Source organism: Komagataella phaffii, chromosome 2 (genome assembly GCF_000027005.1).
Source record: "Komagataella phaffii GS115 chromosome 2, complete sequence".
Classification (NCBI taxonomy): domain Eukaryota; kingdom Fungi; phylum Ascomycota; class Pichiomycetes; order Pichiales; family Pichiaceae; genus Komagataella; species Komagataella phaffii.
The window spans coordinates 2174385-2196643 of NC_012964.1; the positions used below are offsets into that span (position 1 = coordinate 2174385).

The 22259-nt window shown below is 40.5% G+C and overlaps 16 protein-coding genes across 16 annotated transcripts; 9 read left to right on the forward strand and 7 right to left on the reverse strand.

Moving 5' to 3' along the window:
* Window positions 1–9: 9 nt before the first annotated feature.
* PAS_chr2-2_0111 (NAD-dependent glycerol-3-phosphate dehydrogenase, key enzyme of glycerol synthesis) lies at window positions 10–1215 on the forward strand (the record flags this gene model as incomplete). The annotated part of the gene is made up of 1 exon (XM_002492050.1): window positions 10–1215. The coding sequence occupies one exon, from the start codon at window positions 10–12 to the stop codon at window positions 1213–1215; it is 1206 nt and encodes a 401-aa protein (XP_002492095.1).
* A 248-nt stretch (window positions 1216–1463) lies between these two features.
* On the forward strand, window positions 1464–1781 carry PAS_chr2-2_0461 (uncharacterized protein; the record flags this gene model as incomplete). The annotated part of the gene is made up of 1 exon (XM_002492051.1): window positions 1464–1781. The coding sequence occupies one exon, from the start codon at window positions 1464–1466 to the stop codon at window positions 1779–1781; it is 318 nt and encodes a 105-aa protein (XP_002492096.1).
* Window positions 1782–1791: 10 nt separating this feature from the next.
* Window positions 1792–2604, reverse strand: PAS_chr2-2_0110 (Type I membrane protein involved in autophagy and the cytoplasm-to-vacuole targeting (Cvt) pathway; the record flags this gene model as incomplete). The annotated part of the gene is made up of 1 exon (XM_002492052.1): window positions 1792–2604. One exon carries the CDS (start codon window positions 2602–2604, stop codon window positions 1792–1794), a length of 813 nt encoding a protein of 270 aa, XP_002492097.1.
* Window positions 2605–3072: 468 nt separating this feature from the next.
* Window positions 3073–3773, forward strand: PAS_chr2-2_0109 (60S ribosomal protein L17; the record flags this gene model as incomplete). The annotated part of the gene is made up of 2 exons (XM_002492053.1): window positions 3073–3381; window positions 3570–3773. 2 exons carry the CDS (start codon window positions 3073–3075, stop codon window positions 3771–3773), a joined length of 513 nt encoding a protein of 170 aa, XP_002492098.1.
* Window positions 3774–3830: 57 nt separating this feature from the next.
* On the reverse strand, window positions 3831–5036 carry PAS_chr2-2_0108 (Hypothetical protein; the record flags this gene model as incomplete). The annotated part of the gene is made up of 1 exon (XM_002492054.1): window positions 3831–5036. The coding sequence occupies one exon, from the start codon at window positions 5034–5036 to the stop codon at window positions 3831–3833; it is 1206 nt and encodes a 401-aa protein (XP_002492099.1).
* A 308-nt stretch (window positions 5037–5344) lies between these two features.
* On the reverse strand, window positions 5345–6253 carry PAS_chr2-2_0107 (Hypothetical protein; the record flags this gene model as incomplete). Its single annotated transcript, XM_002492055.1, has 1 exon — window positions 5345–6253. One exon carries the CDS (start codon window positions 6251–6253, stop codon window positions 5345–5347), a length of 909 nt encoding a protein of 302 aa, XP_002492100.1.
* A 136-nt stretch (window positions 6254–6389) lies between these two features.
* On the forward strand, window positions 6390–7196 carry PAS_chr2-2_0106 (putative U3 snoRNP protein; the record flags this gene model as incomplete). The annotated part of the gene is made up of 1 exon (XM_002492056.1): window positions 6390–7196. One exon carries the CDS (start codon window positions 6390–6392, stop codon window positions 7194–7196), a length of 807 nt encoding a protein of 268 aa, XP_002492101.1.
* Window positions 7197–7290: 94 nt separating this feature from the next.
* Window positions 7291–8481, forward strand: PAS_chr2-2_0105 (Mannosyltransferase involved in N-linked protein glycosylation; the record flags this gene model as incomplete). The annotated part of the gene is made up of 1 exon (XM_002492057.1): window positions 7291–8481. The coding sequence occupies one exon, from the start codon at window positions 7291–7293 to the stop codon at window positions 8479–8481; it is 1191 nt and encodes a 396-aa protein (XP_002492102.1).
* Window positions 8482–8520: 39 nt separating this feature from the next.
* Window positions 8521–9081, reverse strand: PAS_chr2-2_0104 (RNA polymerase II subunit B32; the record flags this gene model as incomplete). The annotated part of the gene is made up of 1 exon (XM_002492058.1): window positions 8521–9081. The coding sequence occupies one exon, from the start codon at window positions 9079–9081 to the stop codon at window positions 8521–8523; it is 561 nt and encodes a 186-aa protein (XP_002492103.1).
* A 344-nt stretch (window positions 9082–9425) lies between these two features.
* Window positions 9426–11630, forward strand: PAS_chr2-2_0103 (Serine-threonine protein kinase that is part of a glucose-sensing system; the record flags this gene model as incomplete). Its single annotated transcript, XM_002492059.1, has 1 exon — window positions 9426–11630. The coding sequence occupies one exon, from the start codon at window positions 9426–9428 to the stop codon at window positions 11628–11630; it is 2205 nt and encodes a 734-aa protein (XP_002492104.1).
* A 135-nt stretch (window positions 11631–11765) lies between these two features.
* On the reverse strand, window positions 11766–12323 carry PAS_chr2-2_0102 (Essential constituent of the mitochondrial inner membrane presequence translocase; the record flags this gene model as incomplete). The annotated part of the gene is made up of 2 exons (XM_002492060.1): window positions 11766–12170; window positions 12249–12323. The coding sequence occupies 2 exons, from the start codon at window positions 12321–12323 to the stop codon at window positions 11766–11768; spliced, it is 480 nt and encodes a 159-aa protein (XP_002492105.1).
* Window positions 12324–12433: 110 nt separating this feature from the next.
* Window positions 12434–14422, reverse strand: PAS_chr2-2_0101 (Protein involved in excretion of putrescine and spermidine; the record flags this gene model as incomplete). Its single annotated transcript, XM_002492061.1, has 1 exon — window positions 12434–14422. One exon carries the CDS (start codon window positions 14420–14422, stop codon window positions 12434–12436), a length of 1989 nt encoding a protein of 662 aa, XP_002492106.1.
* A 179-nt stretch (window positions 14423–14601) lies between these two features.
* PAS_chr2-2_0100 (GTPase component of U5 snRNP involved in mRNA splicing via spliceosome) lies at window positions 14602–17505 on the forward strand (the record flags this gene model as incomplete). The annotated part of the gene is made up of 1 exon (XM_002492062.1): window positions 14602–17505. One exon carries the CDS (start codon window positions 14602–14604, stop codon window positions 17503–17505), a length of 2904 nt encoding a protein of 967 aa, XP_002492107.1.
* Window positions 17506–17569: 64 nt separating this feature from the next.
* On the reverse strand, window positions 17570–18658 carry PAS_chr2-2_0099 (Essential protein required for the maturation of 25S rRNA and 60S ribosomal subunit assembly; the record flags this gene model as incomplete). Its single annotated transcript, XM_002492063.1, has 1 exon — window positions 17570–18658. The coding sequence occupies one exon, from the start codon at window positions 18656–18658 to the stop codon at window positions 17570–17572; it is 1089 nt and encodes a 362-aa protein (XP_002492108.1).
* Window positions 18659–19292: 634 nt separating this feature from the next.
* Window positions 19293–19493, forward strand: PAS_chr2-2_0098 (Hypothetical protein; the record flags this gene model as incomplete). The annotated part of the gene is made up of 1 exon (XM_002492064.1): window positions 19293–19493. One exon carries the CDS (start codon window positions 19293–19295, stop codon window positions 19491–19493), a length of 201 nt encoding a protein of 66 aa, XP_002492109.1.
* A 673-nt stretch (window positions 19494–20166) lies between these two features.
* Window positions 20167–22245, forward strand: PAS_chr2-2_0097 (Ubl (ubiquitin-like protein)-specific protease that cleaves Smt3p protein conjugates; the record flags this gene model as incomplete). Its single annotated transcript, XM_002492065.1, has 1 exon — window positions 20167–22245. The coding sequence occupies one exon, from the start codon at window positions 20167–20169 to the stop codon at window positions 22243–22245; it is 2079 nt and encodes a 692-aa protein (XP_002492110.1).
* Window positions 22246–22259: the final 14 nt, after the last annotated feature.

Here is a 22259-nt window from a genome sequence, read left to right on the forward strand (position 1 = left end):
TTCTAGTAAATGTACTTAACCAGCACAGTGAGAGCGCTGCCAGTACATTTTTTCAGATCAAGACATTGTATTAGAACCATGAGTAACATTGTTGAGAAGAAACAGTCCGAATTCTCGAGAGCTGAGCCTTTCCGTGTGGCGGTTATTGGCTCCGGAAATTGGGGGACTACTGTTGCAAAAATTATTGCCGAGAACACCAATGAAAGACCAGAAGAATTCGTTAGAGATGTCAATATGTGGGTCTACGAAGAAGACATTGAAGGCCGCAAGTTGACGGATATTATCAACGAGGAGCATGAGAATGTTAAGTACCTTCCTGGGGTAAAATTACCCAAGAATTTGCATGCCACCCCAGACTTGTTGGCTGTTGCAAGCCCTGCAGATATTCTGGTGTTCAACGTTCCTCACCAATTTTTAAGCCGAATCCTACAGCAATTGAAGGGTAAAATTAAACCGACCGCCAGAGCCATTTCATGTCTAAAGGGCCTCAATGTAGAGAAGAACTCATGTCAACTTTTGAGCACACAAATTGAGAACGAATTGAACATTCATTGCGGAGTGTTGTCAGGAGCTAATCTTGCACCTGAGATAGCTAGAGAATGCTGGTCTGAAACCACGATTGCCTACGTTAAGCCAAAGGATTATCGTGGCAAGTATGACGATGTGACACCTTTCACGATCAAACATTTGTTCCACAGACCTGCTTATTTTCATGTGCAAGTTATTGAGGATATCGCTGGTGCATCCTTGGGTGGAGCTCTGAAGAACGTCATTGCTCTAGCTGTTGGATTTGTGGATGGGCTTAATTGGGGAGATAATGCTAAAGGTGCCATCATTAGACTGGGACTTCGTGAAATGATTCATTTCGGACACACGTATTTCCCTGGTGCTAAGAGTTACACTCTAACCTGTGAAAGTGCTGGTGCTGCCGATCTTATCACTTCCTGTGCAGGAGGCCGCAATTTTAAGGTTGGAAGAGAAATAGCTGCCACAGGAAAGCCTGCTGAGCAGGTAGAAGCAGAGCTTCTGAATGGTCAGTCTGCCCAAGGAATTATTACTGCTGCGGAAGTGTATGAATTTCTGTCAAGCAAGGGAGACTTAAACAGCTACCCCTTACTCATTACGGTATATCTGATCTTGAAGGGGGAACGGTCAGCTGAATGTATTCCAGAGTACTTCAACAAGACCGAGGACGTTAAGCATTGGGAAGACTAATTAGAAGCCTGTGTGGGTTCAGCTTGCAGTACTAGACCTTTGAGGCAACTATCCCAACCCCCATGCTAAATAAACAATTGTATACTAGCGCGAACATCGAACTGTTAAATGTGATTATATTTCATGTACCGTAACCTACTCGCTTAACCACCTTTGATCATGTCAGCTCCTCCAGAAGCTCTACAGAAAGTATGTTGCACTTTGGTTCCTGCTTATTACTATGTACTAACAGATAGGTTCTGGTGGAAATGAACCAGCAAATACAAAAATCCCAATCGGAATTGGCAATGACTCGTATTCAACTTCAAAGAAACGAGACCAATCTTCGCATACTAAAATTGGCAAACTCTGAGGTCTCCAATTCTAAACAAGATCACGTTTGGGAATCTGTTGGAAAGATATTTCTCAAGACATCGGTTCAAGATTATTCATCCAGTTTGAAGAACGAAACAACTTCCATCAATGATGCCGTGAAGGCTCTAAAGACCAAAGAAACATACTTACAAACTACATTGGAAAATACAGTACAGGCAATTAATAAGTATGTGGGAAAACCCTCCTCCTAATTAGGTCAATCTAAACTGCACTATATCCACCTCTATTTGAGCTTCCAAAGATTTTACCTGCCAACTCTCTCAAGAATCCAGGGATCCTTGATACGACTTCAACAACGGCATCGACAAACTCACTGAAAGCCTCATTAGAAGATCCCCGGTTGCTGACATTCAACCATGCAGTGCCAATTATGTACGCAGCAAAGCCGATCACTCCGAGTATAAAAAACCATGTAAACCATCCCCAAGACCCGTCAGAATCAGAGTCATGTTTTCCGTCCTTATCCTTGTCCTTGTTTTTGTCGTCTTTTCTACCTTTGTTATCAGACCTACATGCAGCTTTGGACTTTATTCGTAACTCCAATTGTTGACGGTTCCAGCCAACTAATTCTAAAAGGTCTTTGTCATAATCTCCGTCTTTACTACACTCAAAAACGATGTCAGCAGCGATAGACTGTTTTCCCCAATAAGCGCCTGTTAATTGTACAGTAACATTGTTATCATTGGTTTCAATTGAGGGTTTGAGGTTTCTAGAGAATGCAACCACTTCAGAGACTACTGGCTCCTTACCATTGAGTAGCACCTCTGTGATACCACATATCTGGGAATCATCGGGGCAATTCTCCACGTCCATCTTATCCTTTCCATCTTTATCTTGAGAATCATATATGTTGAGATACCAGACTGACTTGGTGATTGATGGCGGCGTTTCCAATTCAGTGGTCACTTCGTGAAGGCCAGCAATTTTGTTCAAATCATAGGGTCTCAAGTGTTTATTAGATATGTCTATGGCACAAACCGAAGCAATAAATAGAATCAACCTGAAATAGTTCATTGCCGGTTGAATTGATTACCTTGTTATCTTTGACTGGTGGAGGTATGATTAAGCCTTGCGCGCATTGGTGATGGCCTGTTACTTGGTAGAGAGCCTCCTAGAAATTCCGCGAGGAAAACCTTGGAGAGCGTTAAGGGGATGCGGTAGCTAATAGATAAAAGATTATGTAATACAATCTGCGGAACATATATTGAGGAAATTCACTAAATATGGAGAGTAGTGAATATTTAGTAGAAGAAACTCAAATTCCCAGAATTAGAAACCTATTAAGAGTCGCCACTAACTCAAGAGTCTATAAAATACTTCGTAACAGCTCTCTCTCCTACTAGACATCATGAATAACATTTACATCTTTACATCAACTATTTTAGCACGTGATCCATTCTAGGGTTCTTAGACAACCTATCTATCGCGATCTCATCAACAACTTTTTTCACTCTTCTGTTTTCTTCTTCTACATCATCCTTAATGACTCGTTACAGTGCTGTCCCAGCTAACCCAGATCGTTCTGCCTCTGCTCGTGGCTCTTACCTGCGTGTTTCTTTCAAGAACACCAGAGAGACCGCTCAAGCCGTCAACGGATGGAACCTGAAGAAGGCTCAACAGTACTTGGACCAAGTCCTTGACCACAAGAGAGCCATTCCTTTCCGTCGTTTCAACTCTTCCATCGGAAGAACTGGACAAGGTAAGGAGTTCGGTACTGACAAGGCTAGATGGCCTGCTAAGTCTGTCAAGTTTATCCAAGACTTATTGAAGAACGCTGAATCCAACGCTGAGGTATGTATTTTTTTTCACAAAAAGTCTTCTGGAAAAAAAACCATGAAGAGATCAAGACAGATGTTTCTAGGTTGAGATATTATGGCAATATCTTTCTTGGGTTCACTTGTCCTCTGTTCCATGTTTTTTTGGTCTTTTAAAGTCTTAAAGGATTTTTTTTCAGTTTTTGATTACTAACATATATTTAGAGCAAGGGTTTGGACATTGACAGTTTGATCATCTCCCACATCCAAGTTAACCAAGCTCCAAAGTTGAGAAGAAGAACTTTCAGAGCCCATGGTAGAATTAACGCTTACAACTCTTCTCCATGTCACATTGAGTTGATCTTGTCCGAGCCAGATGAAGCCATTGAGAAGGCCAAGGAAGAGCCAGCCCAGTTGACTGAAGCTTAGATTTTGACGGGTAACATATATTAATACATGTAATTGATTGACTGTTCTCTTACTTTCCTAACTATGAATTCTTTTAGTTGAATGATCAGGAAGTGGTGTGATGGATCGTTTGTGATCTGTCTCCACATCTTCCGTCTCAACTTCTTCTACCTCAAACTCCGTATCTGATGCCACCTCGAGTGGCCGTGATTGCTGACCAATATCCGCGTCCGTCGTTTTTCCCTGGGTAGTTGGCTCATCTGGTTCAAGCTCTGATTCATACTCCAGATAGTCTCCCTCTTCAACTTCTGTTACATTGCTCGGAGCTGCCAGCAGCCCGACATTTTCAAGCCCTTTACGTTTACCACTGTCTGCCATGTCCTTCAAATGCTCATACACACTAAGCAAAGTTGGAACTAAAGTAACCTTTATCAAGATCATATTGTAGGCTGTTTTGTCAGTATTTTCCTTCAGCCTACTTAAAAGTTCAATAAAATCTCTTGGAGTCACATCTTTGGTGTGAACATCATCCTCAAGAATTTTAATATCAAGCTCGATCATTTCCAAACAGTACTGTTTCTCTGGTGAATAATCCAAACTATTTGAGTTGCAAAAACTGCGTAAGTGACTGAAAAATTTATTGAAAGGTTGGTTCAAAATAGTAATATCTGAGAACATTACAGCTAAATCTGAATAGTCCTCATCCTCCTCTAGTGCAAATGGTACAAGTTTAAACGTATCATTGGAGGGGAGTTGGATGTATACCGGAATAGGCACTTGGTATGATGACTCGTTTGCAGTTGAAGAGTTCGGATTTTCTTCTTTTCCTTTTTCTATTTCTCCTTCTACTTCTTCTCCTGCTGCTTCTTCTCTTTCTTCTTCTCTCTCTTCTTCTCTTTCTTTTTCCTCTCCATCATCTTCCTCATATTCCAATTCCTCCTGGTACCCCGGCTGTGAAGAGTAATCCGAGCCCAGGTCAATTAACTCAATCTCTGCGGTTTTGACATGTGGCTGGACCCTTTCTACCGAATTAGACTCCACATCGTCTTTCAATTCCTTCCCTTCTTTTTCTACGTCCATATTCACCATTGAATCATTGACGTCTTCCAATGATCCGTTTGCCGTTCCTGATCCTGTACCAGCATCAATGTTGTGCCCCAATTTAGTTTCGTTATCGGTTAAAATGCTGATTGAATCATCACTGGCCACCTCTTTTATTGCATCATCACCGCTATAATCATCAGATAGCAATTCTTGCTGCTCAACATGGGGATCTGTGGACATGATTTAATGTGTCACGATTATATTCAAAAGTAATTATCAGAGGTTCATGTACTTGACGTGAGATCTGAGATGTCAGATGTCGTATAATAAAAATCAGACCTCAATTGTTTCATCAAATTCAATTATAAGTAGGCCATTCGGCAATATTAGAAAAGTGTCCATCGCAATACAGTAGTGTATAATATATATATTAATTCTTCTACAAAAGAATATCTGATATCCTTTTTGTGAAAGAATTTTGGGTGAGCTGGAAAAATTTGATAAACTCAATCGTGGAAATTGTACTTTTCAGTTATGATTATGATTATCTATAAATATTTTTCCAGAATATCCCGGAAGAACTCATCAGAGATTGCCATGTGCCTATCATTGATTTCAAGAAAGTCAATTCTACTGTTTTCGTAGAGATCTTTTAATCCGATCAAGTTTTGAGAGTAGGAAGCTGTGTCAGTAAAGCCGATCAATTCACCTTCCTTACTGAAATCTAGAAACCATGCACTTTCTTTTGGCACTAAAGTATCGTCCTGATCAAATTTGACCAATACTAAGCGTTCAAGCTTTTTCATGTTCTCAATATATGTATAGTTCACCTTTAGTTCGTTATTGATATCCCTAATGAATCCCGAATGAGCAATGTAGTCATCCCAATGACTAGGATCTCTAAAGTATTGTGCCGGCACAACACTTTCTTGCACTGAAGGAGACCAAATTCTACTCTTCAAAACCTGATTCTTTCGTTTACATAGCCAATCATTTTCCTCACAGGTGGGCAAATCGTAAATTCCATTGTGAGGGGAACCAAATGTAATCAAAGTAGTAACATTCAAATCCGATGCCGTCTCCACTAAACTTCGCAGAAACAATCCTCCCTGGGAGAACCCAATTGCAACGAATCCTTGGTCCAATTCCGGTATTTCCAGCAACTGTTCATGGACCAATTTCAACTGATCGTTCAGGTTACCAACAAAAGAAGATCTCTGGTCACTTGCACTGTCTTCAGAGATACGGATGGAATGGATAAAGGCATTGGGGTACAGACTAGTGATCTGTTCTTCTACTTTTGAAATAGATGGGGAATTGTAAAAATCCCCCAATCCATGCCACAGAACAACCTTTGGGTCACTTCTCAGCTTACACTCATTTAGGTGTCCAAATGGAATGATCCATTGCAGAATTGAAAAGCTTTGAATGAGACTAATGGGTTTATCAAACCACATAAGCTAATAGTAACTGATAACCACTAAAACCATCTTGAATTGACAGGCCCATCGCGTCTGCTGATGTAATCATAACAGAGAAAAAAAAGTTTAGCTCAACTTGATACAATATCAGGCGTCTCAAGATCAACCACCGATGAGCTTTGAGTTATCAGCTTCCGATATTAAACAGACTCAGAAGTCAATAGCTGCACTGATAGCCCACACCAAGAAAACCAAAGATTCAAAACTCAATATTAATCTGGTTATTGGCCTGGAAGAAGACCAGACTTTACCAGAAAATGACAATACTCCAAGAATAGTCCCTGTCAGGAATCGACTAGAAAAGAGTACTGAAAAATCAATCCTGTTGATCACAAAAGACTCTTCTGAGCCATATGTCCATGCGCTTAAAGAAAAGGGAGCACCTACAGAGGATACGTTCGCAAGAATAATTTCCTATCACAAGCTCAAATCCCTATCAGGCAAACCACAGGAAATGAAGAAATTATACCACGAATACGATCTTATTCTAGCCGACTATAGGATTTATCCCTTTCTCAGAAGAACACTAGGGTCCAAATTTTATAGCTCGAAGGAGAAGATTCCCTTCATGATTCAAATGGCCAAACCTTCCAAGAAAATCGATTATTCAAGAACCGAGGGGGAGCCACCAGAAGACAAACGATGCGATCCTATATATGTCAAGAAACAGGTCATTTCAATCGTTAAGAACACTTTTTTCATCCCTTCAAACAAATCTCATTTCATCAGTGTAGTTGTTGGAGACACTGACAAGGATCCAAAAAAACTCGCTGAAAATGTATCAGACATACTGTCTTTCTTGACCGATATTAAGCGCAAACCAATCGGAGGCTTGCTAGCTGCTGACGGAATCAAATCACTTCACGTGAGGACGTCTGAAAGCATTCCCTTACCAGTGAGAGAAAATGATGAAATATAGAACTCAGAAACCATGTATTATGTAATCATATATTAGATTGTCCAAGGCTTATCACGCTAAGTTATTTCGTTGCACCTATCGATGGCGACTACTTATGAAAGTTGTCTGGTTAGCATGTTTCATAATACTGGCAGCTATATGGTATAAAGACTACCAAAGTTTAAGAGGATTCATGGACGACAGAGTGTCGAAGACCTTGCCAATTAATTTTAACGCACTAAAGTTATCTACCAATTCTTATATACCCGTGGATGAGCACCTTATAAAGCCTAACAGAGAACCGAACCCAAAATTTGTTAAAGAAAATGCTACTTTGCTGATGTTATGCCGAAATTGGGAACTAGAAGAAGTACTGCAATCAATGAGATCACTCGAAGATAGGTTCAATGGTAGGTATCAGTATACTTGGACATTCTTGAATGATGTGCCCTTTGAGAAACAGTTCATACAGGAAACAACTTTGATGGCCTCGGGGAAAACTCAATATGCGTTAATTTCTAGCACAGATTGGAATAGACCTTCTTTTATAAACGAAACGAGGTTCGAACAGAATTTAATCCAATCTGAGAAGGATGATATCATCTACGGTGGAAGTCCATCTTATCGAAATATGTGCCGTTTCAATTCAGGATTCTTTTACAAACAAAAGATACTCGACCAATATGATTATTATTTTAGAGTGGAACCCGGAGTGGAGTACTTTTGTGATTTAGAAGAGGATCCATTCAGATATATGAGACTTCACGATAAAAAGTATGGGTTTGTCATTTCACTTTACGAGTATGAAAACACCATTCCAACGTTATGGCAGACCGTTGAAAAATTCATAGAAAATCATCCAGAGTACATCCACCCAAACAACTCCTACGAATTTTTAACTGACAAGGAAGTTGTTGGCCCTTTAGGCTTAGTTGCATTAACTGAACAGACTTATAATCTGTGCCATTTTTGGTCTAATTTTGAAATTGGAGATTTGAACTTTTTTAGAAGTGAAAAGTACGAGGCTTTTTTCCAGTTTCTGGATCAGGCTGGAGGATTTTATTATGAAAGATGGGGAGATGCCCCAGTGCATTCGATAGCAGTTGGCATTTTGTTAGATAAGAGACAGATACACCATTTTGAGAATATTGGTTATTACCATCTTCCATTCAGCACATGTCCCCAGTCATATTGGTCATACAAGTGCAATAGATGCATTTGCAAGCGGAATGAATCCATCGATTTAGTTCCACATAGTTGTCTTAGCAAATGGTGGAAATATGGAGGTAAAACATTCCTCCAATAGAAAAATGATCATACATAGTATATAGTACAGGGTCTACTTTTATTTATAGGGATCTTCTAACCTGTTCAGTTCATCTAAAATCCTTTGTAAGTTTACCTCTTTTTTCGCAGCCAAACTTGGAATTAATGTTATAGCTTCGTCAACATCTTCACACCCCAGAGAACTTAATTGGGCAATTTCAAAAGGATGTAACACAGAGCAATCTGAAGAATTATGCAATAGCTGATCAACGGCAGTACAAGTCTCTTCATCTTTGAATCTTGCAAACGTGTTCAGATAGTCTAATGTTTTCTTCACTACTCCGTTGGCTACAGCACCTGAAGTCACTTTTGCAAGCTCGTCATCGTCGATTTCCCCATTGCTGGACTCAATATCAACTCCGCCATTACGTGCCCGTGATCTAGCTTTCAGAGCTTCCCTAATTAACAACCTTGATTCTGATAAACTAAGAGCTATTAAGTCATGTTCATTACCATCATGATCATACTGTTTCAAGGCAAACTCTGGCCCTAGCCTTAATAATGTAGCGTTCTCCTCATCGTCTACCTGCTGCTTTGCTCTCCTACGACGAGCTCCCACCGTGGATGTTGAAACATTCATAGTGACGTACGAGTGTTTAGCAAGGGCTAGGAAGAAACTGAAAAAGTACTCAAACAAACTGTTTTTTGTCGATTTCCGCAGTAACAGCTAGAAGGAATAGCGAACTCCCTCTGGCCCACGAACTCTCTGGGCAAAGTTTGATTATTAACCAAAAGCTTCACTAATGTAGCGAATTGCTTTCCCAAAACCTTCCTTCTACCACAGATTGCCGTTTCCTTCCAGAAATCCGCCTAGCATGAGCCGCCCGCGGATAGTTACCTTTCGTGTTCCGTGCCATATCACCTCCCCACGCTTATTTACAGCAAACACACGAATATTTAGCTCACACATTTCCATATACCATCATGAGTTTTAATGACAGGCAAGGATGGAAGCAAAGGGCGCAGAGTAGCAATCAAGGAGATCCTGCGTTCAAAAACGTCTTCTCTGTATGCTCAACAGGATCCTACAATATCCCAAACAATGGGTCTCAGATTCCTGTTCGTGGATTTCAAGAACTGGATCTTTCTCCAAGCTTCAAACGAAACGATCAATGGTTTGATTCGCCATCACGCAGAGAGTCTAATATTGCGCAGCAAAATCTGTCTCTTCTTCAAAATGGTTCTAGACCGTCGTTCAGTCAGCAGCTGCCCACAACGTATGAACATGAAGGAATGGGCCCACCAGCAGAAGAAGTAGTTTTGCCACCACCAAGGGCCGCTGCACCAGGACCTATGCAATCCCACCTCAACATGCAGGAGGAACAGTTCAAAGAGTACCAAAGAAGACAATCGGTGGCTGTTTCAGGATCCCATTATCAAACACCTCCTGGAGCGGTAACGAAGACAACCAAGTTGCCCGTTCCCAGAATGCGCCGAATAAGAGCACTTTCAGACTTTCATCCAGTAAGAAATGCCAAGCCTAAATACAGAAGAGCTTCATCAGCATCTCAATATATTTCTCCCCTAATAGCGTTGTCCATTTCACTTAGTTCCACTTATCGTATATGCCGACCAGAGTTCAGTTACAATATTGCAAAGAACCCTCGAAGAGTGTTAACCAAACCAAGTGAGCCTAAGCTCAACAATGGCTACGACAATATTGACAGTGACTACATTCAATACGTCCACGATGTTTTGGGTATTGAGGAGAATAAGAAATATATGGTTCTCGACATTTTAGGCCAGGGAACTTTTGGACAAGTGGTAAAGTGTCAGAACTTGAAAACACAAGAAATCGTAGCAGTCAAAGTTATCAAGTCAAAGGCTGCTTTTTTAAACCAGTCAATGATTGAGGCTGAAATACTAGACCATTTGAACAAAAATATTGACCCACAGGATGTTCACCACTTTTTAAGGTTAAAAGATAAGTTCATTCATCGCAACCATTTGTGTTTGGTATTTGAACTTCTTTCTTCGAACCTTTACGAATTAATAAAGCAAAACAAGTTCCAAGGTCTTTCTATTAAACTGGTCAGGAAGTTTGCAATTCAATTGTTGGATTCACTTTGTGTGTTGAAGAATGCGAAATTGGTTCATTGTGACCTGAAGCCAGAGAATATCTTATTGGTCTACCCAGACAAACCTCAATTGAAGATTATTGATTTCGGAACAGCATGCTACGAAGGTCAGCCTGTATACACATATATTCAATCTCGATTCTATCGATCTCCAGAAGTTGTTTTGGGTTTATCATATTCAACATCTATTGACATGTGGTCGTTTGGATGCATTGTGGCTGAGCTGTTTTTGGGATTGCCTCTTTTTCCAGGAACTTCAGAATACAACTTATTGGCCAGAGTAATTGACATGTTAGGAATGCCTCCACATTTCATGATAGAAATGGGTAAGAATTCACCTAATTACTTTACGAGGATAAATTCCACTCAGTACAAGTTCAAGAATGTGGAACAATTTTCTCAAGATCCAGATGTTTGGAAGAGAGAAAGAGAAAGTAAATCATACTTTACACACAGATATTTAAATGAGATAATACTTAATTATGAATTGCCAAAGAAAAATATGACATATAGCATGATTGACAAAGAGATGCGTCAGCGAGAATGTTTGGTGCATTTTTTGATGGGAGTCTTGAACCTGAATCCGTTGAAAAGATGGTCTCCCCAGCAAGCAAGTGCACACCCATTCATCACAGGTCAACCGTTTAATTCCAATTGGACACCTCCTGGATTTAGTGTTCACAATTCTGGCGGATCGGAAACGGAGTTACACTCCTCAGAGAAGACGCAGGAAACACAACCTGAACCCAGCACATACTCAAATACACCAGTCAGTCAAGCATATCGTTCGTCATTCACCAAGCAAGAGCGGCCTCCTCAACAGCATCAATACTCGTATGGATATGCTTCATCCCAAGCTATTCCACCAAAGGAAGTCCCCAAATCTAAATTACAACAGTACACAAGCAATTATAGTGTATCAAGCGGATCTTCAAGCTCAAAGTCCTCGTCTATGGCGGGTTCCATCACGGGCGAAGATATCGAGACTGATACTGGCCAAACAATGTTCAAGCAAGGATACTCGATCCAAAAGGCAAGTGATAAAAAGTAGACTACCAATTATGTCTCCAGAGGTATTGATCGTAATAAAAGCATCTGTTTAGGTCAACTATCTACTAGTTATATTTACATGTACCCTAAATCATAATATACAAAATAAGAGAGAAGACAGATCAATGTGTCATGTCTAAGCTCCTAATGGAGCAGGGGCGGCGGGAGCTTCACCGAAATCGGGGGCCATAGGCTTGTTTTGAACAGCCATGAATCTTTGGAACATCATACCAACACCTTCAAAGACACCCAAGACACAAGCACACGTAATGGCAGAATTTCGTGTTTGTTTCCAACCACCTCTCATAGCTAGAGCACCACCGGTGAAAAATCCGGCAATAATGGCATTCCAGTGATCTTCTCTCTTTCTAATTGCCTTGACGGTACAGTCAAAGGTGGAGAACAAACCACCCCATACACCAAAGTTACCACCAACGACAGGTGCTCTTGCTTTAATGGCAGAAATAGCTCCAATACGACGTTCTCCGATGGGAGAGTTTCGGAAACCCTTAATACCGTGCCAGACAGTACCACCGAGAGCCTTGGGTTTGTTAGTAAATCTTTCCGTACCTTTTTCTCCGTCGAATCAACTTTCTTGGGAGTAACAAATTACACTTACACCCATAGCAAAGGCACCACCAAAATCGTTAACTATAATCAACGGACATGGATCTCTTGAATGATCGGCAGACATTGTGTGCGTGTGTTAAGTTACGATAAAACTTGACTTTGTAAGCTCGATGTGTTCGAAAATTTTTGAATGGCAATGAAATGGTCGTGGAATAACAAATAAATACTTAGAAGTCAGCCTGAACCACCTTTGAAGACCCTGTTGAGTTTCGTAGGTCTGACATCATCTAGTAGGTCCCAACCCAATATGCTGTTTTCTGGATTGCCGTCATCCTCATCTTGTAAAACATCCAAATCAGCTTCGTCTGGGAAAGAGGAATTGGGTGATGAAACCTTGGACGTAGACATCGCAAACGAGGTGGAACCTTCATTCGAATCAATATTGGAGGCCTCGTATATTGTTTCATCCTTGTGTTCACTGAAATCATCTAAATCTTTAGTATTATCATTTGAAAGACTGTGCATTTGAATGTTTTGCTCTGCAGAGTGATGATGGTCCAGTTGAGGTCCTTGGAAATGATCCTTTCCGTAAAATATCCAACTGACAGCAGCAAATACAGTGAATGACAAAAATACCACAAACGCATAATTCATGCTTATGATTGTAATCGGTATTTGTACTGGCATACACAAAATCACCACAGTCAATACAATCCAAAACAAGCTTATGATGTTCAAAACATAGCCGATTCTCTTTAATTTGAAGGCGGTACCTTTCACTTTTTTTCTCTTACCCAAAACCGAACTCAGAATTGGGATTCCATTCGCAATAGATAAGGATATCACAGCGGAGCCCATAAAAGCACTAAATGCAGATGTAGAGAAAAGTGACAGTACTCCTAGGAAACATGCCACACCCATCGAAAGAAACAGAGCATTTGCTGGTACAGTAGTTTCATCAATTATTTTAACCTGGACCCAAATCCAGTTGCATGGTAGGGCATTATCTCTGGCAAAAGCATAAGTAGCACGGGATGATGTAGTCAGTGATCCAATTCCTGCAAAGCAAACTGCTCCAACTAGCAATAATACTAGCAAAAACGAAATCAAGTATGACTCTGTAGCCAGTTTGAATACCAGATCAATGGGCATAATATCAGGATTCTTATCTAGTAAAAGATTCAGTTCTGGTAGAATAGTTAGAATAGGGATGATGAATATCACTCCAGTGATACCAGCAACCAACACAGCAAGGACCATTCCTTTGGGGATATTTTTCTCTGGCTTTTTCACTTCATCAGTCATAGCTGGAATCATTCCGAAACCTTGCAAGGTAAACGCAGCAGGTTGAAGGCCAACGAAAAATGCAATAACAGGAGGCCATCCTGATCTTGAAGCATCAAAATTGGACAAAACGAAGTTGATGTCATTACGAGATCTTGCCTTGATCAGCAAAATGATATCTATGATAAGGACTGTTCCAATGGTCCATATGACACACAAATTGTTTATCGTATCTAACCGATTTGCAAATTTCAGATTGACCAATCCTGATAACAGGACCATGATAAAGAATAATAGTAACACTAGGAAGGAATCCTGTCTATAGCCCGAATCCTTTAATCCAAAAATACTCAAAATAAATTGGGCTCCACCATAAACGATACTAGTAAACATTGACCAGTTACCAATAATTAAAAACCAACCCGTAAACCACGAGCAGATTAACGAATACTTCTCACTTGCTAGAATAGCAGCCTGGTGATAGATACCGCCTGAGGAAGGATATTTTGAACAAATTTCTGCTAATGATAAAGCAGTGCACAAAGATAAGATAGCCACCACAACCCATCCCCAAAGAAGCGTAACACTTCCACCGTCAATCAGTCCAATGTAAAGAGTAGTTGACATCCCGAAAGGAACACCCATTAGGGAGAACCCCAAACCAATAATGGATGTTACTGTAAGTTTCCGTTGAAGCTCTTGTTTATAATTAAAACGTTCAATATCCTCGGTATCATCTTCTTGATCTTCCCCCGTGATCATATCTAGTATATGGCCTGGAGTCTGATGGGCTACATCCATTAGATTAGTAGGGTTTAAGGTTTCCTGTGCCCGTTCTAACAGATGAGAACTGGCTGCAGCATCTTGAAGTCTATGGAATTGTGTTTGGACCCCACCAGTGGTCAAAAATCTCAATGGGTTCCTTGATTGTTCAGACATAAAATACGCAGACCGGCACTGGAGGACCTTGACGGTTGGTAGTTCAGGTTCAGAAGAGTTGGCTGGTTGATATCACTATCATCGCGAAGAGCATTTTTTTTATCTCTTCGCACTTGAAACTAAGGTCAAGCGAACTTTTCAGCAGTGACCTGACTTATAGTAAATCATCCGTTCTTAGTATGGATGAGGAAATTTACGATGAATTTGGTAACCTCATAGGAGGCGAGAATGACTCACTTGCTAGTTCTTCTGAGAGTGAAATCGAAAATATCTCCGGAGAAAAATCTGAGGAAGAGTCAGACGTTGCATCCCACAATGAGAACGAATCGCCACAACAAAACAACCAGCAATTGGTGCCCACTTTTGAGAAGGTATATGGAAACGAAGTGGAAGTGTTGATTGAGCAAGAAGACGCGCAGGATATCAACGTTCCCCTAGTACAACCTGAAATTGTAAAATCTGTCAAAATTGAAGAAACTGACCTTCCCTCAACTACTTACTCCAAGGACTATTTAGCCCAATTAAGCCAGATACCAGAGCGAGTGATTAATTTGGCCTTTGTGGGAAATTTGCATTCAGGGAAGACAAGCTGCATTGATATGTTCGTTGAAGATACTCATGACTATGTCAACCAAGAAGCACACTCTTCGAAGAACTACAAACCCCAAAGATATACTGACACTTATAAACTAGAGATTGAGAGGCAAACCTCCATCAAATCAACTCCCATTACAATTCTGGGTACCAACTTAGCAGGCCAGTCCTCTGTCCTGAATATTATAGATACTCCAGGCCACATTGATTTCCTTGATGAACTAGCCGTGAGCCTTAGAGCAGTTGACAATGCTGTAATCGTGCTGGACTGTTTGGAAGGACTAACTATTGGAACCGAGCTTGTGATAGAGAATTGTTTAAAAACAGGAACCAATATGATTCTTATGGTTAACAAGTTTGACCGATTGATTTTGGAACTCAAACTACCTATTCAAGATGCTTATTTCAAGCTTCGTCATGTTATCGAACAAGTCAACCTTTTTATCAAAGAATCTCCGTATCTGACCAAAAATTATAAGAGCAAGAGACTTTCTCCGGAGTTGGGCAATGTATGCTTTTCATCGACTACTTTCAATACGTGTTTCACGTTGTACAGCTTTGCCGAGTTATACGTCCAAACTAGACAGTTAACAGTACACCCTGCTGAACTTTCGAAAAGGTTATGGGGCGATGTTTTCTACGATCCGGAAACACGTAAATTCAGCAAGAAGGGGAAAGATCGTTCATTTATCAAGTTTATCTTAGAACCAATATATAAACTGGTTTCCATCACAATAACCAAGACACCAGAAGATTTATCCCTTTCGTTAGCTAAGTTGAATATTACTGACATCTCCAAAAAATCTCTCCAACTAGATTCTCAGATTTTGTTAAAGATCATTTTCAAAAGATTTTTTGGAAAACCATTGCAGGCTTTTACTTCATTATTAAACAAATCTGCTGTTTCACCAGTGGAATCTACAGAAACAAAGTTTTCGTCAATCTATCATGGTCCTCACATTTCTTGTGATAGCGCAAGGCCATTAGTAGCAGTCATCACTAAATTATTAGACGCATCACAAGGCACCAGCTTTCTCGGTCTTTGCCGAGTAGTTTCAGGAACACTTGAGAGGGGCTCTCAAATCACTGTGATTGGAGAGGGATTTTCTGAGTCTTATGATGAGGACTCTGTAACTGTTCCAGTGAGTGCTTTGTTCATCCCAGGAGGGAGATATCAGATTCCAGTCTCTAAGGTCTCAGCGGGCAATATATGCCTTCTATCATCCAATGAAAATTTCGATAACTTTATCTCTAGGCAAGTAGTCATTTACGATTCATCCAACCCAGAAAAGTTCAATGTGGAACCTATCGATTACATATTGACCCCAGTGCTGAAAGTTGCTCTTCAACCCATGAATCTCTCAGAGACTCCTAAGTTTTTAACAGGATTACGCAAAATCAAGAAATCATTTCCTGGATCGCAGATTAAAGTGGAAGAGAGTGGGGAGCATGTTGTGATTGGATCTGGAGAATTTTACATGGATTGTTTGCTACATGACCTGAGATATCTTTACACAGATATTGAAATAAAGGTCAGCGACCCAGTAACGAAGTTTATGGAATCATGCATTGAAAGCTCCAAGGTAAGGATACCTGTGGAATCATCAAATGGCAAAAATTCTATTTCTATAATAGCGGAGCCTTTGGAACCGGAAATTGCAAAAGATATGGAGAGCGGTCGAATAGATGTCCAGTATCGCCAAAGCAATTTGAAGTATGAAAGGTTTATTTCTCGGTGGTTCAAGGAATATGGATGGGATTCGTTAGCTGCCAATTCGATATGGAGTTTGGGACCTGAGAGTCATGACACAAATATTCTTATCGATGATACACTACCTGACGAGGTTGATAAAAAAGCTTTGAAAGGACTTCAAGATTCAGTTGTTCAGGGATTCAAGTGGGCTGCTAGAGAAGGGCCATTGTGTGATGAACCAATTAGCAATACCAAATTCAAGATAATTGAAGCTTCCCTAGCTTCAAGTCCTTTGGACGCTAATGGAGGGCAAATTATCCCAATGGTAAGAAAAGCATGTTACCTAGCCCTGATGATTGCAACACCTAAATTGATGGAGCCAGTATATCAGATTGATATCCTTTGTCGAAGTGATGTCGTTGGTAAACTTGAGAAGCTACTGGATAAAAGAAGAGGCACGATACTGCATGATACTCCAATTGGTGGCACTCCATTGTACAGAGTTGTGGGAATGGTACCCGTTATTGATTCTTTTGGACTAGAAACGGATATAAGAGTCATGACCCAAGGACTAGCTACATGTCTGCTACATTTCGCCAGATGGGACGCAGTTCCTGGGGATCCACTGGACGAACATGCTTTTATACCACAGTTAAAGCCGGCGCCCTTCAACTCGTTGGCCCGTGATTTTGTTACCAAAACTAGAAAGAGAAAAGGAATAGGACAGGATCCGTCGTTAACAAAATACCTTGACGAGTCCGTAGTTATGGAGTTAAAAGAAAGTGGTGTTATCTAAGAAAAAAAGGTTAGTTTTTACCTTTTAATTAATATACATTAATGGTTTATATATGCCTAAAACTCTAATGACGATTATTCTGCCTTCTCTTGCTTTTGCCGGGTCTAGGTTTTGCGTAGTTACTCTTACCAGGTCCACCGCCCTTACGTCTGTCATACTCAGAGAGATCAGCGCTACTTTCAGCGTCATTCTTTCTCTTGAATCTCTTCATACCTCCTTGACCGTACTTGCTGTTCTTTGCCAATCTCTTACCGTTAGGCTTATGTCTATCGTGTCTTTCTTCATTAGTAGCAGCAGCTTCTTCCAGGGCAATGGCAAAATCATCATCTCCAAGTTCTTGGTCTTTTCTTTTACGTTTGAGGGACTTGATTTTGTCCAAAGTTTCTTTCTTTTCCTTTTGACGACTTTGTAAAGTCTCATTTTGCACCTGTTTACCAAACTTCTTGAGTTGTCTTTGCTTTCTTGCGTCCTCTCGGGCCTTCTTTTCAGAAGCCTCTTCCACCAGCTTCGATTTCAATTTGTCCATGTGTTCATCCGATTTGATCATTTCGGCAAAGTAATCTAGAGGTCTTGAGAAAGGAATTTTCAGCTTTAAAATCTTGCTTCTACCTTCCAGAACTGCGTTGATTGCCTGTTTATAAAATGCAAGCTCTCTTTCAGTGTCATCGTAAATGTCAGTCACTTGAGAGGCAGTTGGCTCGTCTGACGTTATAGATTGATGTTCGTCAAACTTGCAGGTATCCCATGGCAATTGGATTCTGGCCAAGGATTCCTTGAGTGCAGCTTGGTTATTAATAGTCACTTTAGTGTAGGGAACAATGTCAGCATCAGAGTCAAACTCAACGTCAGACAATGGAACATCTTTTTCCTCTTCTTCGTCCTCTCCAGTCCCAGCTTCAGCCTCTTCATCGTCGTCTAAATGTTCAGTGGCATCGTCAAAGACATCGTCATCATCATCATCGGAGGATAATTCAGCTTCACTAGCTGATTGGGCCAATCTGTCTAGATCCAATCTGGCTTCGATGTCCTCGATGTCACTGCTGTTACTACTGACCTCTGACTCTCCTTCCTCGTATTCTTGCTGTTTCTTCAGTTTTCTTTGTTCCTTTTTTGAAAGAACGCTGCTTTCAGCTTTTTCAGTCCTTTTGGCCATATTGAAAGATTGAAAGGAGGGTTAGGTTGATTCCGTGAAAGTAAGCTGAGATGAGTTTGAAATTTTTTTTTTTGTCGCTGATCCGGGTAAGCACAGAAAAGACTTGAAAGTCAGTTTTTCCTTCCTCAAGGGTTGGGCTTAGGTAGGCAGCCGAGGTAGGTCGCCAGCTATTCCCTCGCTCGTCCGTTCCCCACCAGTTTACCCTTTACACATTACGTAGGGTCCCCTCCTAACTATACGAGACACCACTTGAACCCCTCCCAAATCTAGAAGGAGAAAAATAGTTGCACGGATATAGCAAGATACTAGGGGACAAATGGGCAAAGTTCAAATTGATTATGACTACACGAGACACAAGAAGCCTAATGCAATTGTTTCATTCACCAATTTAGGTATTAAAATGTTTTCACCTATTCAGTGATCCAAATATCCGTCATTTCTTCTAGATAATTTTGTAAGTCTTCCTGAAAAAATGCGCGTTTCAAGTGACTCTGGCATAAACCGCAGTGTAGACCTGGAAAACATCAAGTAAAAGGTCTTCTGATGACCGGCAAAGGCCCAACTTGGATACTCTAATCGTAAATAAGCTAGTAAGAAAGTGCCGAAAAAATTCCTTGACCAAAACATGATTTATATGGATGGTATTAATTTATCGAAAGTATTAGGCGAGCGGTGGGTGGAATTGGGATTAGGTGCGGTGCAGTGCGGTTGCGCATGTGTTATTTACATTTTACTGCCAGAAAGAAAAGATATCAGGGGTCGTCTGCACGCAACACTGCAGCGACTCAGCTGTGCACTTACACTTACAGCTAACAAATCTAGAGTTCAACGGTAGGAAGCCTTTCTCCGCCCGCACTCAAGGGGGACAAGTTTCAGGATCCTGGTGTTTTTTCTCCCGTTAGCAGGGTAGTAAGATAAGTCAATTCGGTAACGGCAGGAGAGGTGGTAGGTAGGGTAGGTTAGGTATAATTATTTGGTCGTCAGCAACGTTTCAATCCATTAGAGTTTGAAGCCCTGGGGTGATTTCAGGCCTGTATCTTCAGTTATCTGATATTCGCATACGACCTTGGGAGCAGGTTACGAGAATCTGGTCAAGATAAGATGTGGTCGTGTTCACGTTCACACTAATTAATTGCCGTACTCAGTGGATCCAGATCAACTGGGGATCTTCTCTACGGAAGAATAATTATGTAAGGTAGGTAAGTAAAGGCATGGATGGCAGAAGAGAAGAGAAGCGCTGCATTTATTAGTTGATTGGGTGGGACAAAATAAAACAGACAGGGACGGAACGGAACGAACGGCACGTGGAACTGAACTCTGGGCATGCAGTCCCATCCCATCGCGTTGGCATTGGCTCGATCGACAACTATTCAAAAAATATTAACCATAACTGCTTACCTCATCAATCAAGTTCTCATTCGCGTCTGATAGTCGATGGCATGAAGTAAATACCTACTCACCAAAGTCTAGCTAGTATAAGAAAAGTCGCAAATACAGCCCCACTAGAAATGACTTATGGGCTTGAGGATTCAGAAAAATGGAACTCAACGGCCCTTTTGTTAGATAAAAACCCCCTAGACAGCGTACGAAAGAGACGTATTGAAGCGCACATTACAGACTCTTCAAAGTTGAGGACATATCATGGAACACTCAACTCCACTATCAGTTTCCGCAACTTACAAAACTTTCGTGACATACAGAAAGATCCTGCACCGGAAAAGAGTAACACAGACACATTTCAAACGTACCAGAACAAGCAAGTTTCATACTCATCGAATAGTCCAAAGCCCTCTGGAATCACAGATCCAGTATCTACCAAAGACCAGTTTCGTCAAAATTTACAAGACGGTCAAGCCCTATTCAATAAGTTTTTGAACACGTCTAAAGCAGATAATCCTCAAAATGCTGGCTCAAAACAAATATCAACACCAATCTCCATGGAAAGTATTCAGTATAAAACATTGTCCCTAAAACTATTACGAATGATATTGTCCATGACTGTGGTCATTTGCCTGTTTATAATTAAGTTATTGACACTGATGGTGGGTTTTTTGAAAAGCAAAACGGAGACCCGATTTGCTCAACCATCGAGCTTTGACGACTTACAGAAAGAAAGTGCACAAAATGTGGCAGCGGATAACACTCATATTCAATTTCATCAAGACTCAAATATCAACGCCTCGACTCCCATAAATCCAAACTTAAATGTGTTCAAGAAGGCCCCAGCTAGCATTCATCCCAGAAATCAAGTTCAAGCGAAATTGCTGAATGCTCAATTTGGAACACCTTCAGGTATTTCGTCACCCATTATATCAGATTTCATATCACCAAACGACATGGGTACTCCCATAGACCATCAAAATTTTGAAAAGAAAACGGACGCCTCGACTTTCAACTGGCAATATGATGCTCCCATTAATCATGCTTCTCAAACTTTTAGTGATGGCGGATATGGAACCCATTTCTATACCTCAAAGAAGTCAAGCAATCAAAAGAACACAGAGACAAGCTTTTTAAAGAAACTATTTGCCAAAGACACAACAGTTTTAGATTTGGCCCCCATTGATACTAATGCAGACAGTATGGAAATCTGGCAACCATCAATTAATAAAAGCCACGATAAGAAGATCAACGATATGTTTGAACTTACCCAACGACTTCGGGCTTCCTTAATGGCTGAGGAACAACAAAAGAAACCACCCACTCAAGACCTGCTTTTAGATTCTTTTTTCAAAAGAAACGAATTACTTATAACGAAGAGAAATAATTGGACGGAAGACAATAAGTATGAAAAGCTGGAGAATGATTATGAAACTTATCAGGCGATTATGCAAGAAAAGAAGAAGAGAGAAGAGCTTATACAGTTGGAAAAGTCATCTCTTCTTCCCTTGGTACAACCTCTCAAACTTGAATACTTGAACTTGGTGCAGAAATACTGGAATTCCAAAGATTTGACAAAGAAAATCGTTACAGGCATAAGCGCTGAGGTGTTTGTGAGAGATTTAAAAACTTTGATAAATTCAAGATGGATCAATGACAGTGTTATTGATTTTTATCTATCTTTAGTCTCTCATAGATCAACTCAAAGCTCCTTTTTGCCATCTGTTTTTGCATTCACCACACACTTTTATACAACATTTACAAGTCGAGGATATGAGAGTGTTAAGAGATGGGCCAAAAGAAGAAAAGTTGACATCACCAAGCTTGACTATGTTTTTGTTCCTATCAATATTTTGAATTCCCATTGGGCATTGGGAGTTATCGATAATAAGCGTAAGCGGTTTCAATACTATGACTCCTTGAAAGGGGAAGGACAAACTCCAGTTTTAAACCACTTAAGAACTTTTGCCCTGAAGGAGGCTGAAAGGATCTACGGTGATAAAGTACCCATTAATTTCCATGAATACCTATTAGATTATAACACGAATTCTCCTCAGCAAAAGAATGGATCAGATTGTGGTGTTTTTACATGTGCCACAGTTGAGTTTCTTTCCAGAGAGAAAGCATTGAAATTTTCACAAACCGATATGCCACTCATACGTCAAAGAATGGCCTACGAAATAATCACAGGAAAATTGTTAGAGTGATAATATATATACTA